Here is a 17488-nt window from a genome sequence, read left to right as displayed (position 1 = left end):
TCAGGTGGTGTGGTAGAGGGGTGAGAGGTGGCTATAATGGGGAGAAGGGGCATTTTGTGTACATTTGCCTTTCCTGGCAAACATCTGTATGTTTAGATTATAGCCAAATTGGTCAAATAAAAGTTGATGTCTCCTTATGATTTAATTCACCTTTCCCACATTTTATCAATCTTTCTGCTTCTTTTCCTTTATTTTATATATTGATTCAGTAAATAAGCTGCTTTGTTTATTATTGAGGCTTTCTTCTTTTTTTTTTTTTTTTTTTTTTTTTTTTAAATTTTTTTTTTTCAACGTTTATTCATTTTTGGGACAGAGAGAGACAGAGCATGAACGGGGGAGGGGCAGAGAGAGAGGGAGACACAGAATCGGAAGCAGGCTCCAGGCTCTGAGCCATCAGCCCAGAGCCCGACGCGGGGCTCAAACTCACGGACCGCGAGATCGTGACCTGGCTGAAGTCGGACGCTTAACCGACTGCGCCACCCAGGTGCCCCGAGGCTTTCTTCTTAATCATTTAATGATTTTTAAATCCACCATGACTGCTCCTTCCTTTCATTTGCTAAGCCATAAGTATTGCAAATAATTTCTTAAAAATTTCTAGCCACTGCATATTTTATCTGTTCTCTTATAAACATGGATTAAATTCTTAAACATATCCTAACCAGTATACAATAAGGATCTTGGGTAAAAATCCTCTTATTGTAATTCATTTTAGAGAAATTCTTTTGCCTCCCTTTCCCTTTTTTGTAAACAGTATTTGTGTAATAACATGGAAATGTTTGGTTAAGCTCATTCTGTCTTATAAAACTGTTATCCATGATACATAAATACTATTTTGTAAATCTTAAAAACAGAGTATGTTGCCATCTTTGTCTAAAGTGGGGTTATTTCTAAAGGTCTGGGAAATCTTATAGTATTCTTTGTTAACTGGTTTTGAGTTTGCTGTAGGAGACAGGAAGAAGGCCCAGGCTTTTCAGGGGCCAACTCTGAGTTTGGTAGACGGCTCTGAGTGAAGAAGAGAATGGTGGAAGAATTCGTACAGTAGTGATGGGGTTACTCTGTCACTGCTTCTGACTTTCTGTCCTCTTTTCTCTGTTGCCGATATTGGAGGTGAATTCACTTTTTGGGACGCCAAAGATATACCAGAAGTTCCTAGTCTTTGATTTATTTTACAGAGGCATTTATATTTAGCACCAACCGTATGCTTGCACTGTGTAGACTCTGTGAGATCCAGACCTTCCTGTTAAGGAGCCACATACTTACAATATGAACAACTAGAGATTTGTAGAAGTTAAGATGTAATAAATGGCAAAAAGGATTTGGTTGTTAAAATACAGGCAATAAGAATTCAAGAGTAGGAACTGAGGAAAGAAGAATTTGGTAAGGGTTAAATTATTAAAGGAGAGTTCATGGGAATTCAGAAATAATATCTTATATGATATTTAACGGGATGCAAAACTGTCATCACATTTAACCCTTGTAATTTTATGAAGCAGCAGTGTACCCTCCTTATAAATATGAAATCATCTTTGTAAAAGATAAGGAAATTGGGGTCCAGAGGAATCAGTTTTCTTGATTGAGGTTGTACAGCTAGCTGGTAAGAGCAAAGCTGACATTTTATTAATATTGTCATTCATTTATTCACTCATCAACTTTACAGACTTTATTGAGAGTCTTTATGTGCCAGCCACTTGCTAAGTTCTGTCCTGTCCTCCAATCTCATTGTTTAGTAGACCTAAAATCAGGTCTTTTAAGTTTATTAAGTTTTTCTCCCAGTTTCCCAGAGTCTTGAGATGAATCTAGAAGGATGGATAGAGGTTAGATGAGCACTGGTTGAGTGCTGAGTACTAGGTGAGAAGACATGTAAACAGAGCTATGGAGGTGAAAATTAGTATTGGGTGCATGTGTTAACAAGATTTTGAAAAAGGTGGTAAATGGTTCTGATAATCAGGGGTCTGCAAATTTTGAGTTTTGAGAGTCAGTAGAATAACCTCTTTACATAAGATGATGCAAGATATCTGAAGTCCTTGTGGGTCCCTGTGGCTGGATTGTGCTCACGTTCTGGTCAGATACAAGATTAGTCAGGACCTATAAATAGCAGCAGGCAAACACTGGATAAGGATTGGGAACACCTAGATTATAGTTTCAAATCCATTCCTTGCTAGCTGTGTGATGTTAAATAAATAACCTCGTTGAGCTTCAGCTTTTATATATGTAGGGAAAGTCCTCTGTATAGAGACTAGCACAGTAGATATTTGGTAGAATATTTGTCTAATGAATATGTAAATTAACAGAGAAAGTAACATCTGCCCAACTTACTTTTGTTGTTTATTATAAGGATCAGTATTTGTGAAAATACTCTGTAATGGGATTGTCCAAGATTTTCAGATAATTGTTACTACTAACTTTTTTTGTCTATATTTTCCGTTTGTATTTTTGAAACAGCTGCTGGGCAAGGCCACATAGAGTGTTTGCAGTGGATAATTAAAATGGGAGCAGACAGTAATATTACAAACAAAGCAGGGGAGAAACCCAGCGATGTGGCTAAGAGGTATCCCTATGTGCTTTACTACTTTCTTCTGTTTTTAAACTTTTGTATATGCTCTCTTATACTCAGAAAACTCTGAGGATTTAATGGAATTTTAGGACTCTGTCAAATACTGATGGAATGACAATTTTCAAGCTGAATTGACATTGGATGAGACATCAACTCTTCTCTCTAAAGTGATGATTTTCAATTGGGAGATAATATTGTCCCCTTTCCTGGGGGAGGGAGGGGATTTGGAAATGTGTGGAGGAGTGAGTGTCACAATGATTGGAGACCAACACTGATATATAGTGAGGTCAGGTCCAGGAATGCTAAACATTCTACAGTGCTTAAAACAGTGGTACACAATGGAGAGTTGTGTCCCACAAATGCTCGTACTGTGTGAAATACTGTGTGATAAAAAGGAATAATCAATTTGGAGTCACATAGGTTTTGAAACAAATTTTGATGTTTATGTCTGAATTAAATATAACACCTAATATTGAACACCCCCTCATTCAGGTCAGGTCCTCAGGGAAAATTCAGTCAATCCATTTGTTCATTTGGTTGTTTTTCATTCAATTTCCTGCATACATAGTGTGTCCCTAGTGCTATGGTTAGTGTTAGGATTACAAAGATGAAAAAACACAGTCCTTCCCCTCAAGTTTGCAATCTTGTGAAGAGACGATGTACATAATAATAATTATTAACTATAATCATTATAACATATGTGTAAGATACAGTAAGAACTTAGGAGAAAAAGTACCCAGATCTTCCTATTTGAAAGTTGGGGGAGAGAAATGTTAACACAGATGATGGTAAGAGTTATGAAGGAACCTGAAGGGAGATGGAATTTATATAGAGGTCAGGGAAAAAGCTTTTTTTGGAGGAAGCAATGTTTATGCTGGTGCTTTAAGAAGGCAGAATTGTAAGATAGTACCTTGTGTGTTTGAGGAGGTGTATGTGGTTCAGAACTGCTTGAATCTAAGGTAGAAATGTGGGCTAAAAGTTGCAAATGAGGTTTGACAGGATGCCAGAACGTAATCATTCACTGAATTGCTCTGCAATTTTTGTGAGTTCATGTTCCTTAAAATTTTGAGGGATTTCTTTGAAGTCCCGGAGCATGGTTTTGCGGTTCCACATACCTAGGATCATAATCAACTCAGGCCCACTTTATTTTTATTTTGGAAGATGGCTTTTCCAAGATATAATTGGCATATGACAAAGTATGCATATTTGTATAGTACTAACTGATGAATTCTGATAAACGTATGTACCCGTGAAACCATTACCACCGTCAAGAGAGTGAATATATCCATCATCCTCAAAAGTCTCTTTGTGCTCCCTTTGTATCTCTCTCCTTCCACTGCTTTCTGCTTCCCCTTCCTCCAGCAGATGCAGATCTGCTTTCTGTCACTGTAGTTTAGTTTGCATTTCCTAGAGTACAGTGCAAACTCTTATAAATCTGGCGTCTTTCTCTCTGCATCATTATTTTGAGATTCTTTTATATGTATTGGTAGTTCATTTCTTTCTTATTGCTGAGTAATACTCCATTAGATGTAGAATTCCATGGTATTCTAATAGTTCTATAATCCAGTAGCCTATCAATGGATATCTTGATTATATCCATTTGTTGTTTATTATGCATAAAGCTGCTTTAAACATTCACATACAGGTTTTTGTGTGAACATAAGTTTTTAGCTCACTTGGGTAAATACTTGGGAGTAGGATTGTCGGGTCATGTGTGAAGTTTGTGAGTATGTTTAATTTTATAAGAAGCTGCGAAAGTGCCTTCAAAAGTGATCATACCAATTTGCATTCTCACTAGCAGTGAGTTTCTTTTGTTTTCTTTTTCTTGCAAGCATTTGATACTGTTTATTCACCAGAGGAAAATGTACAAATGGCAAATATGCATTTAAAAAATGCTCAAAATCATTTACATTAGGAGAATGCAAATTAAAACCACAATGAGATTCCACTGTATACCTATTAGAATTTTGTAATTCATGCACCAAAATTTTAGGTGTATGTGTACTATTATAGAAATAACCTTGAATAAATTGTAAAAAAAAAAAGTGGGGTGGGGGTGGTTCCTGGGTGGCTCAGTGGGTTAAGCATCTGACTCTTGATTTCAGCAGAGGTCATGATCTCACAGTTTGTGAGTTTGAGCTCCACACTGACAGTGCAGAGCCTGCTTGGGATTCTCCCTCTCTCAATCTCTCTCTCTCTCTCTCTCTGTCTCCCTCAACCCCTCCTCTTTCCGAACTTACATGCATGCATGCACGCTCTCTCTCAAAATAAACTAAAAAAAAAAAAAAAAACAAATACACTTGAATCTGGCATAAAGCAAGTACTCAGTAAATGATAGCTGTTAAATTGCAACCTAGTAGTAGAGATAATGAATTCTGTTAACCTTACAACTTCCTAAAATATTTGTTAATGTTTGCAGTACCTGGTGAAAGGGGAGGACATATGTGTGCATATGGTTATGTAAGTATGTGGAAAAAAATAGGATTTGAGATTTTGTATTTAATGAGTTGTTCTCCATGTGATAAGAAGAAACATTAAGCACTTCAATTAGCATGACTGAGAAAAATATGCAGATTACATACAATCATGTCAGCTCCAAAACCTAGGGTATATTACTGGAAGCTTCATGGAGATGTGGGCAAGATCAAAGAAAATAGAAAACATGGATAGAAAAAGTCACTGTTTTTCCATTACATTTCAAAACCATGCCAAGTATTTTGGGTTGAGGAAGGATGAAAATTAAGGGGATACATATATATATATATAGTTACCCTAAAACTGGAAACAGAACTAGTTCTGCAATCTAAATTAGGCCATCAAAAAAGGTAGTAAATATAGGTAACAAATAAGGTGGTTCTGGGCTTTCTATACAGTTGACCAGCTGTGTCTAGGGCACACCACATATTGTCTTGATATTGGGTCTCCTCTCCCATTTGGATTTTGCCAATACAGATTATGAAATAGCCTGTAATAGGACTGTTTGTCCTTAGTGTTCAGTAACTCTTTGAGCTGGTTGTATGTCAAATTGTCACTGACCTTCAGGTACAGTTGTGTTTTTTTGTATTTTTTTTTTAATGTTTATTTATTTTTGAGAGAGAGACAGAGACAGAGCACAAGCGGGGGAGGGGCAGAAAGACAGGGAGACACAGAATCTAAAGCAGGCTCCAGGCTCTGAGTTGTCAGCACAGAGCCTGATGCAGGGCTTGAACTCATGAATCATGAGATCATGACCTGAACTGAAGTTGGATGCTTAACTGACAGAGCCACCCAGGCACCCCCAGGTACAGTTTTGCTCCTTTACTGGTAGATGGGTTGGTGGCATAATGTACAGAGTGTAATCTGCTAAATTAAGTTCAAACTGTCATTTCAGTTTGAAGAAGATGGTGGATCTTATTAATTTCTGATTCTTTCCCACAGGTTTGCCCATTTAGCAGCTGTAAAGCTATTAGAGGGGCTACAAAAATATGACTTGGATGATGAGAATGAAATTGATGAAAATGATACAAAGTTTTTCTTAAGACATGGTGTTGAGGGAAGCACTGATGCCAAGGATGATCTATGTCTCAGTGAGTTGGATAAGACAAATGCCAGAAGTAAGTGTGCCAACTCTGTTGATTTATTTTTTAAGAAATACCATAGCCAGTTTTTTACCACAAATCTGGAAATTATTCTAATTAACCATCTGCAAACAAAAATACTTTGATATTTTTTGGGGGAAGCCAGACTAGTACAAATGTTTGTGCTACGGGTTTGTGAACACATAGAGTGTAAGAGGGGTGCCTGGGTGGCTAAGTTGGTTAAGCATCCGAATCTTGGTTTTGACTCAGGTCATGATCTCACAGTTTGTGGCTCTGTCTGCACTAACAGCATGGAGCCTGCTTGGGATTCTCTCTCTCCCTCTCTCTCTGCTGACCACCCCCCCCATTCTCTCTCTCTCTCTCTCAAAGTAAATAAACGTTTAAAAAAAAGTAAGACATAATCTCTGTCCCTCAGGGAGGAAAAAGTTATAAGGAGGAAAAAATACTTAAGTGGGTCATAGGAAACAGGGAAGTAAACATCTCAATGATTTCCATGGTTAGTTGACAAATGATTTTTACAGATTAATAATAGGAAATATTTATTGAGTGTCTACTGTGTGCCAGACACTGTTGCACATATCGATGAAACAGTGAACAGCACAAAATCCCTGCCCTGCCAGCAAATTTCATTCTACTGGTGGTGGTGGTTGAGGGAAGGTAATGACTAGCTGATAAGAAAATAAGTACACAAAGAAAATAAGGTATAGTACTGCCAAAGATAAGATAACCAGTAGAGGAGGCCTCTCTGAGGAGGTGACATTTGAGGAGAGACCTCTGAGTGATGAGGATGAGCCATATGAAGATCTTGGAAGAACATTCTAAGCAGAAGGAGCTGTGTGTGTAAAGGCTATGGTGTGGACTTGAGCTCAATAAGTGTGGCTGGAGTACAATTAGCAAGGAAGTGGTAACATAAAGTTGGGGATGTAAGCAGGGGCCCAGTCAAATTGTATAGGGCCTAATTAGGATTTTATGGGTTTTTAAAATTTTTAAATTTTTCTTATTTTAAATAGAAGCCACTGGTTGGGTTTGAGATGGGAATGATCTGATCTATGTTTACAAGTAGTATCACTCTAGCTGCTGGGTAGAGAGTAGACTGGGAGGTAGGGGAGAGCATAGCATTTCAGGTGGGTTATGAATGGGCAGGAAGAGAACATACTCACCTGCCAGTCTAAGGTTAGATGAAGTTTTTAATATAATTTAAATTTGCTAAGGACACCAAATTAAAATTGTACAAGAGCAGATGCAGAATGTCTGCACAGATTTCCTGGGCTCCAGGGGTCTCTGATGTGGACCTGGAACTACCAGTGATGCTACAAAGAAAGCTCCATTCTGGTTTTGCAGCCTTTTTTTTTTTTTTTTAATTTTATTTTTTATTTTTTACAACCAAGTTAGTTAGCATATAGTGCAACAAAGATTTCAGGAGTAGATTCCTTAGTGCCTCTTACCCATTTAGCCCATCCCCCTTCCCACAACCCCCCCAGTAACCTTCTGTTTGTTCTCCATATTTAAGAGTCTCTTCTGTTTTGTCTCCCTCCCTGTTTTTATATTATTTTTGTTTCCCTTCCCTTATGTTCATCTGTTTTGTCTCTTAAAGTCTTCATATGAGGGAAGTCATATGATTTTTGTCTTTCTCTGACTAATTTCACTTAGCATAATACCCTCCAGTTCCATCCACGTAGTTGCAAATGGCAAATTTTCATTCTTTTTGATTGCCGAATAATACTCAGTTGTGTGTGTGTGTGTGTGTGTGTGTGTATATATATATATATATATATATATATAAATTGTATATATAATACATATTATACATATATACGTACATATTATACATATGTACAATATATATAAATAAATTGTATATATATATAAATAAATTGTGTGTGTGTATATATATATATATATATATATATATATATATATATATATAAAGATGATGTGGTATATATATATATACCACATCATCTTTATCCATTTATCCATCGATGGACATTTGGGCTCTTTCCATACTTTGGCTATTGTTGATAGTGCTATTATAAACATGAGGGTGCATGTGTCCCTTCGAAACAGCACACCTGTATCCCATGGATAAATGCCTAGTAGTGCCATTGCTGGGTGGTAGGGTAGTTCTATTTTTAGTGTTTTGAGGAACCTCCTACTGTTTTCCAGAGTGGCTGCACCAGCTTGCATTCCCATGTAGCCTTTTATTTTTTTAAAGAATTTTTTTCTTAAGTTTGTTTATTTTTGATAGAGCATGACCGAGGGAGGGGCAGAGACAGAGGGAGACACAGAATCTAAAGCAGGCTCCAGGCTCCTTGCTGTCAGCACAGAGCCCGCTGTGGGACCCAAATCCATGAACCATGAGATCATGACCCGAGCTGAAGTCTGACGCTTAACCTACTGAGCCACCCAGGTGCTCCTTAAAGGAATTTCTTTTTTAAGTTTATTTATTTATTTTGAGAGCATGAGAGTGGGGGAGGGGCAGAGAGAAAAGGAAATAGAATCCTAAGTAGGCTCTGTACCATCAGCATGGAGCCCAACACGGGGCTTGAACCCATGAGCCATGGAGCCTGCTTGGCATATTCTCTCTCTCTCTTTCTCTGTCCCTCCTTCTCTCTCTCTCAAAAATAAATAAATTAAAAAAAAAAGGGAGTAGAGCTTGGGCACTGAATTCAGACATCAGAATTTCACCACTCTTAGCTGTGTTAATCCTTGCACCTCAGTTTCCTCATCTATAAAAATGAGAATGTTATAATGTCATCCCCACAGAGTTAAAAAGATTAATACACTAGAGAATGGAATGTGCCTAGCCCTTAATAGAGGCTCAGTAAATGTCTGTTCCCTTCCTCTTGATCTGTAGAAAGTATTTTTGGTTTGTTGGGCAGGAAGAACTAGTTAGACCAAAACTACATTCTCTAAGGAAAATTTCTAACTCCCGTCTAGATTTTTAAAAATTAAAAATTAAAAAATTCTAATTGAAGTACAGTGGATGTGTAATATTAAATTAGTTTCAGGTGTACAACATAGTCAACAATTGTATATGTTATGAAATGCTCACCATGATGTGCATTACACTATTATTGACTATATTCCCTCTGCTTTACTTTTCATCCTGGTGACTTATTTACTTTAGAACTGGAACTTTGTGCTTCTTAATCCTAAACACCCATCTTCCCACCCCCCTCCCCTTTGGCCACCACTAGTTCTCTGTATTTATGAGTCTGTTTCTCTCTTTGTTGTTTGTTTGCAGTTTGTGACAATGTGAATATACTTGGAGGGTATTACACTAAGTGAAAATAATCTGGACAGAGAAAGACAAATACCATATGATTTCACTTGTAAGTGGAATCTAAAAAACAAAAGAAATGAACAAAGAAATTAAAAAAAATGTTGTTAAGAATTTCCAGAGCATTGTCAGGCAGATCATTACTCTCCAGGGTATGGTGAAAGCCTCTTCCCTGGCAGATGCAAGCAAGTGAAGACCTGAAGATGCTGATATCAGGGGCTCCCAACAAACAGTCCACCTAGATCACCCTGTAGTGAAGCTCAGAGTTAATGATCCCTTCAGAATTTCAGTAGCTTTATTGAGACATAATTCACATACCATTCAATTTACCATTGAGGTACATTCAAATTACCATTAAGGTACCCAGCTTAATGTTATTTAGTATATTCATAGATTTGTGCAACCATCACTATAGTAAATTTTTAAACATTCCCGTCACACCCAAAAGAAACCCCACATTTCTTAGTAATAGTTCCCCTTTACTCGTGCTTTCTTCTCCCTTCCCCCCAGACCTCATCACTAGGTAACTAGTAATCCATTTTCTGTCTGTATAGATTTGCCTATTCAGGGTATTTCATATGAGTGGAATGATACATATGTGGTCTTTTGAGACTGGCTTCTTACTCTTAGAACAATGTTTTCAAGGTTTATATATCCTGTAACGTGGATCAGTACTTCAGTACTTTTCATTGCCAAATAGTGTTCTTGTATGGATACACTACATTTTATTATCCGTTCACCAGTTGATGGATGTTAGAGTTGTTTTCATATTTGGGCTATTAAGAATACTGTTGCTGTGAACATTCATGTACATGTTTTTGTGTGTACATATTTTTTCATTTCTCTTGGGTATAAAACTAGGAGTTAGTTGGGACTGCTGAGTCATTTGGTAACTCCATGTTTAACATTCTGAGGAACTTCCAAACTGTTCTCCAAAATGGCTGCATCATTTAACATTCCCATCAACAATGTTTGAGGGTTCCATTTTCTCTACATCCTAGCCAATACTTGTTATTGTTTGATTGATTAAGGCTAGTCTATGAGTGTGAAGTGGGATCTCATTGTAGTTTCTTTTTTTACATTCTGTAATTGAAGTATAATTAACATACAATGTTTTGTTACTTTCAGGGATACAATATATATACTCGACAATTTTGTATATTGCTTACCATGATAAATGTAGTCACCATCTATAACTGTCAAACATTCTTATAATATCATTGATGATATTCCCTATTATACTTTTCACCTCTGTGACTTACTTATTTTATAACTTGAAGTTTGTACCTCTTGGTCCCCTTTATTTATTTCACCTACACACCCACTCACATACCATCTGGCAAACACCAGTTTGTTCACTGTATTTAAGTATCTGTTTTTGATAGAATCGGGGGGAAGATGGCAGTGTAGGAGGATGCTGGGCTCACCGTGTCCTGCTGATCACTTAGATTCCATCCACACCTGCCTAAATAACCCAGAAAACTGCCAGAAGACTAGCAGAACGGATTCTCTGGAGCCAAGCGCAGATGAGAGGCCCACAGAAGAGGGTAGGAAGGGCGGAGAGGTGGTGCGCACTGCACGGACTGGCGGGAGGGAGCCGGGACAGAGGGGCAGCCCTCCGGCAAAGCAGAGCCCCCGAGTCTAGTTTGCAAAAGCGGAGGGGCCAGACGGAGTGTGTTCAGACAGCAAGCGGGACTTAAAATCTGGAAGGTTATAAGTTAACAGCTCTGCTCAGAGAGCAGGAAGGCTGGAGGACAATGGGAGGGAGAGTTGTTGAGCCCCAGACGACAGAACTCAGCTTGGCAGGGAACAAAGGCACTCGCCAGTGCCATCTCCCTCGCTCATCCCCCAGCCAAAATCCCAAAGGGAACAAGTTCCTGCCATGGAATTCGCTTGCACCGTGCAAATACCCAACACTGTGCTTCTGCGGATCCGTCCCTCCGGCAGCAGGTCTGATTCCTTCCCAGTGCCGCAGGGCCCCTCCCGAAGCGGATCTCTGAAGGATAAGTGAGCTGAGCCTGCCCCTCCCGTCCCTGTGCACCTTGCCGATCCACCCCAGCTAATACGCCAGATCCCCAGCACCATAAGCCTGGCAGTGTGCAAGTAGCCCAAACAGGCCACGCCACCCCACAGTGAATCCCCGCCCCTAGGAGAGGGAAAGAGAAGGCACACACCAGTCTGTGGCCCCAGTGGTGGGCTGGGGGCAGACATCAGGTCTGACTGCGGCCCCGCCCACCAACGCAAGTTATTCAAGACAGCACGGGGAAATGCCCTGCAGTTCTGCACCACTGCAGGGACTATTCAAAATGACGAAACGGAAGAATTCCCCTCAAAAGAATTTCCAGGAAATAACAGCTAACGAACTGATCAAAAAGGATGTAAACAATATAACAGAAAGTGAATTTAGAATAATAGTCATAAAATTAATCGTTGGGCTTGAAAACAGTATAGAGGACAGCAGAGAATCTCTTGCTACAGAGATGAAGGGACTAAGGAGCAGCCAGGAGGAGCTAAAAAATGCTAAAAATGAGCTGCAGAATAAAATGGAGACAACCACAGCTCGGATTGAAGAGGCAGAGGAGAGAATAGGTAAACTAGAAGATAAAATTATGGAAAAAGAGGAAGCTGAGAAAAAGATTAAAAAATCCAGGAGTATGAGGGGAAAATTAGAGAACTAAGTGATGCACTGAAGAGAAATAATGTATGCATAATTGGTATTCCAGAGGAGGAAGAGAGAGGGAAAGGTGCTGAAGGTGTATTTGAAGAAATAATAGCTGAGAACTTCCCTGATCTGGGGAAGGAAAAAGGCATTGAAATCCAAGAGGCACAGAGAACTCCCTTCAGACGTAACTTGAATCCATCTGCACGACATATCATAGTGAAACTGGCAAAATACAAGGATAAAGAGAAAATTCTTAAAGCAGGTAGAGATAAACTCCCTAACATATAAAGGGAGACCAATAAGACTAGTGACGGATCTCTCTACTGAAACGTGGCAGGCCAGAAAGGAATGGCAGGAAATATTCAATGTGATGAACAGAAAAAAATATGCAGCAGAGAATCCTTTATCCAGCAAGTCTGTCATTTAGAATAGAAGAAGAGATAAAGGTCTTCCCAAACAAACAAAAGCTGAAGGAATTCGTCACCACTAAACCAGCCCTACAAGAGATCCTAAGGGGGATCCTGTGAGATAAAGTACCAGAGACATCGCTACAAGCGTGAAACCTAAAGACATCACAATGACTCTAAACCCATATCTTTCTATAATAACACTGAACGTAAATGGACTAAATGCACCAACCAAAAGACATAGGGTATCAGAATGGATAAAAAAACAAGACCCATCTATTTGCTGTCTACAAGAGACTCATTTTAGACCTGAGGACACTTTCAGATTGAAAGTGAGAATGGAGAACTATCTATCATGCTACTGAAAGTCAAAAGAAAGCTGGAGTAGCCATACTTATATCAAACAAACTAGACTTTAAATTAAAGGTTGTAACAAGAGATGAAGAAGGGCATTATATAATAATTACAGGGTCTATCCATCAGGAAGAGCTAACAATTATAAATGTCTATGCACCAAATATGGGAGCCCCCAAATATATAAAACAATTACTCACAAACATAAGCAACCTTATTGATAAGAATGTGGCAATTGCAGGGGACTTTAACACTCCACTTACAGAAATGGATAGATCATCTAGACACACGGTCAATAAAGAAACAAGGGCCCTGAATGATACATTGGATCAGATGGACTTGACAGATATATTTAGAACTCTGCATCCCAAAGCAACAGAATATACTTTCTTCTCGAGTGCACATGGAACATTCTCCCAGATAGATCACATACTGGGTCACAAAACAGCCCTTCATAAGTATACAAGAATTGAGATCATACCATGCATACGTTCAGACCACAATGCTATGAAGCTTGAAATCAACCACAGGAAAAAGTCTGGAAAACCTCCAAAAGGATGGAGGTTAAAGAACACCCTACTAAAGAATGAATGGGTCAACCAAGCAATTAGAGAAGAAATTAAAAAATACATGGAAACAAACGAAAATGAAAATACAACAATCCAAATGCTTTGGGATGCAGCGAAGGCAGTCCTGAGAGGAAAATACATTGCAATCCAGGCCTATCTCAAGAAACAAGAAAAATACCAAATGCAAAATCTAACAGCACACCTAAAGGAAATAGAAGCAGAACAGCAAAGACAGCCTAAACCCAGCAGAAGAAGAGAAATAATAAAGATCAGAGCAGAAATAAACAATATAGAATCTAAAAAAAAATGTAGAGCAGATCAACGAAACCAAGAGTTGGTTTTATGAAAAAATAAAATTGACAAACCTCTAGCCAGGCTTCTCAAAAAGAAAAGGGAGATGACCCAAATAGATAAAATCATGAATGAAAATGGAATTATTACAACCAATCCCTCAGAGATACAAGCAATTATCAGGGAATACTATGAAAAATTATATAACAACAAACTGGACAACCTGGAAGAAATGGACAAATTCCTAAACACCCACACTCTTCCAAACTCAATTAGGAGGAAATAGAAATCTTGAACAGACCCATAACCAGTGAAGAAATTGAATCAGTTATCAAAAATCTCCCAACAAATAAGAGTCCAGGACCAGATGGCTTCCCAGTGGAATTCTACCAGACGTTTAAAGCAGAGATAATACCTATCCTTCTCAAGCTATTCCAAAAAATAGAAAGGGAAGGAAAACTTCCAGACTCATTCTATGCAGCCAGTATTACTTTGATTCCTAAACCAGACAGACACCCAGTTAAAAAAGAGAACTACAGGCCAATATCCCTGATGAATATGGATACAAAAATTCTCAGTAAGATACTAGCAAATCGAATTCAACAGCATATAAAAAGAATTATTCACCATGATCAAGTGGGATTCATTCCTGGGCTGCAGGGCTAGTTCAACATTCGTAAATCAATCAACGTGATACATCACATTAATAAAAGAGAAGAACCATATGATCCTGTCAATCGATGCAGAAAAGGCCTTTGACAAAATCCAGCACCCTTTCTTAATAAAAACCCTCGAGAAAGTTGGGATAGGAGGAACATACTTAAACATCATAAAAGCCATTTATGAAAAGCCCACAGCTAACATCATCCTCAATGGAGAAAAACCGAGAGCTTTTTCCCTGAGATCAGGAACACGACAGGGATGTCCACTCTCACTGCTGTTGTTTAACATAGTGTTGGAAGTTCTAGCATCAGCAATCAGACAACAAAAGGAAATCAAAGGCATCAAAATTGGCAAAGATGAAGTCAAGCTTTCACTTTTTGCAGATGACATGATATTATACATGGAAAATCCTATAGACTCCACCAAAAGTCTGCTAGAAGTGATACATGAATTCAGCAAAGTGGCAGAATACAAAATCAATGTAAAGAAATCAGTTGAATTCTTATACACTAATAATGAAGCAACAGAAAGACAAATAAAGAAACTGATCCCATTCACCAAGAATTGCACCAAGAAGCATAAAATACCTAGGAATAAATCTAACCAAAGATGTACAAGATCTGTATGCTGAAAACTATAGAAAGCTTATGAAGGAAATTGAAGAAGATATAAAGAAATGGAAAAACATTCCGTGCTCATGGATTGGAAGAATAAATATTGTCAATATGTCAATAATTCCCAAAGCTATCTACACATTCAATGCAGTCCCAATCAAAATTGCACCAGCATTCTTCTCGAAGCTAGAACAAGCAATCCTAAAATTCATATGGAACCACACAAGGCCCCGAATAGCCAAAGTAATTTTGAAGAAGACCACCAAAGCAGGAGGCATCACAATCCCAGACTTTAGCCTCTACTACAAAGCTGTCATCATCAAGACAGCATGGTATTGGCACAAAAACAGACACATAGACCAATGGAATAGAATTAAAACCCTAGAACTAGACCAACAAACGTATGGCCAACTAATCTTTGACAAAGCAGGAAAGAATATCCAATGGAAAAAAGACAGTCTCTTTCACAAATGGTGCTGGGAGAACTGGACAGCAACATGCAGAAGGTTGAAACTAGACCACTTTCTCACACCATTCACAAAAATAAACTCAAAATGGATAAAGGACCTGAATGTGAGACAGGAAACCATCAAAACCCTAGAGGAGAAAGCAGGAAAAGACCTCTCTGACCTCAGCCTTAGCAATCTCTTACTGGACACATCCCCAAAGGCAAGGGAATTAAAAGCAAAAATGAACTACTGGGACCTCATGAAGATAAAAAGCTTCTGCACAGCAAAGGAAACAATCAACAAAACTAAAAGGCAACCAAAGGAATGGGAAAAGATATTTGCAAATGGCATATCGGACAAAGGGCTAGTATCCAAAATCTGTAAAGAGCTCACCAAACTCCACACCCAAAAAACAAATAATCCAGTGAAGAAATGGGCAGAAAACATGAATAGACACTTCTCTAAAGAAGACATCCATATGGCCAACAGCCATATGAAAAGACGCTCAACGTCGCTCCTCATCAGGGAAATACAAATCAAAACCACACTCAGATATCACCTCACGCCAGTCAGAGTGGGCAAAAGGAACAAATCAGGAGACTATAAATGCTGGAGAGGATGTAGAGAAACGGGAACCTTCTTGCACTGTTGGTGGCAATGCAAATTGGTGCAGCCACTCTGGAAAACAGTGTGGAGGTTCCTCAAAAAATTAAAAATAGACCTACCCTATGACCCAGCAATAGCACTGCTAGGAATTTACCCAAGGGATACAGGAGTACTGATGGATAGGGGCACTTGTACCCCAATGTTTATAGCAGCACTCTCAACAATAGCCAAATTAATGGAAAGAGCCTAAATGTCCATCAACTGATGAGTGGATAAAGAAATTGTGGTTTATATACACAATGGAATACTACGTGGCAATGAGAAAGAATGAAATATGGCCCTTTGTAGCAGCGTGGATGGAACTGGAGAGTGTTATGCTAAGTGAAATAAGCCATACAGAGAAAGACAGATGCCATATGTTTTCACTCTTATGTGGATCCTGAGAAACTTAACAGAAACCCATGGGGGAGAGGAAGGAAAAAAAAAAAAAAAGGTTAGAGTGGGAGAGAGCCAAAGCATTAGAGACTCTTAAAAACTGAGAACAAACTGAGGGTTGATGGGGGGTGGGTGATGGGTATTGAGGAGGGCACCTTTTGGGATGAGCACTGGGTGTTGTATGGAAACCAATTTGACAATAAATTTCATATATTGAAAAAAAATTATGAATGCAAAAAAATGTAAAAAAATCTGTTTTTTTCCCCTCTATATTTAAGAATCTGTTTTTGTTCATTTGTTTTGGTTTTTAGATTTCAAAACTAAAATCATAAGGCATTTGTCTTTCTCTGACTTATTTCACTTTAGCATACTACTCTCTAGGTCCATTCATGTCACAAATGGTAAGATCTTACTCCTTTTTATGGCTGAGTAATATCTCATTGTATATGTAAATTATACCTTTATCCATTCATCAGTGGACACTTAGGCTTCCATATCTTGGCTATTTTAAATAAGGCTGCAACATACACAGTGGTGCATATATCTTTTAATTAGTGTTTTTGTTTTCTTTGGGTAAATATCCAGTAGTGGAATTACTAGATTCTATGGTATTTCTATTAATGTTTTGAGGAACCTCCATACTGTTTTCCACAGTGGGTGCACCAATTCACAGTCCCACCAACAGTGCACAAAGGTTCCCTTTTCTCCACATTCTGTCAACACTTGTTATTATTTGTCTTTTAAGTACTAGTCATTTTGACAGGTATGAGCTGATATCTCATTGTGGTTTTGATTTTCATTTCTCTGATGATTATTGATTTTGAGCTTTGCCAACCATTTGTCTTCTCTTGAAAAACACCTATTCAGATCTTCTGTGTGTTTTTAAATCAGATTTTTAATCAGAGCTTTATAAGTTCTTTATATAGTTTAGATATTAACCCTTTATTAGATATATCATTTGCAAATATCCTTTTTACTAGGTTGTCTTTTTATTTTGTTTATGGTTTACTTCACTGTGCAGAG

At 38.3% G+C, this 17488-nt stretch overlaps 1 protein-coding gene across 1 annotated transcript in view; it reads left to right on the top strand.

The window, feature by feature from the left end:
* Positions 1 to 17488, top strand: part of ANKRD42 (ankyrin repeat domain 42) — a gene marked incomplete at its 5' end in the record, with an annotated part of 72551 nt that overhangs the window by 37427 nt on the left and 17636 nt on the right. The window contains 2 exons of the mRNA XM_047823199.1: positions 2443 to 2548; positions 5972 to 6147. Coding sequence (XP_047679155.1) covers positions 2443 to 2548; positions 5972 to 6147 — 282 coding nt within the window. The remainder of the gene's footprint in view (positions 1 to 2442; positions 2549 to 5971; positions 6148 to 17488) is intronic.

The sequence above is a fragment of the Prionailurus viverrinus genome, chromosome D1 (assembly GCF_022837055.1).
Source record: "Prionailurus viverrinus isolate Anna chromosome D1, UM_Priviv_1.0, whole genome shotgun sequence".
Taxonomy (NCBI): domain Eukaryota; kingdom Metazoa; phylum Chordata; class Mammalia; order Carnivora; family Felidae; genus Prionailurus; species Prionailurus viverrinus.
This window is presented reverse-complemented; position numbering and strand designations above follow the sequence as displayed.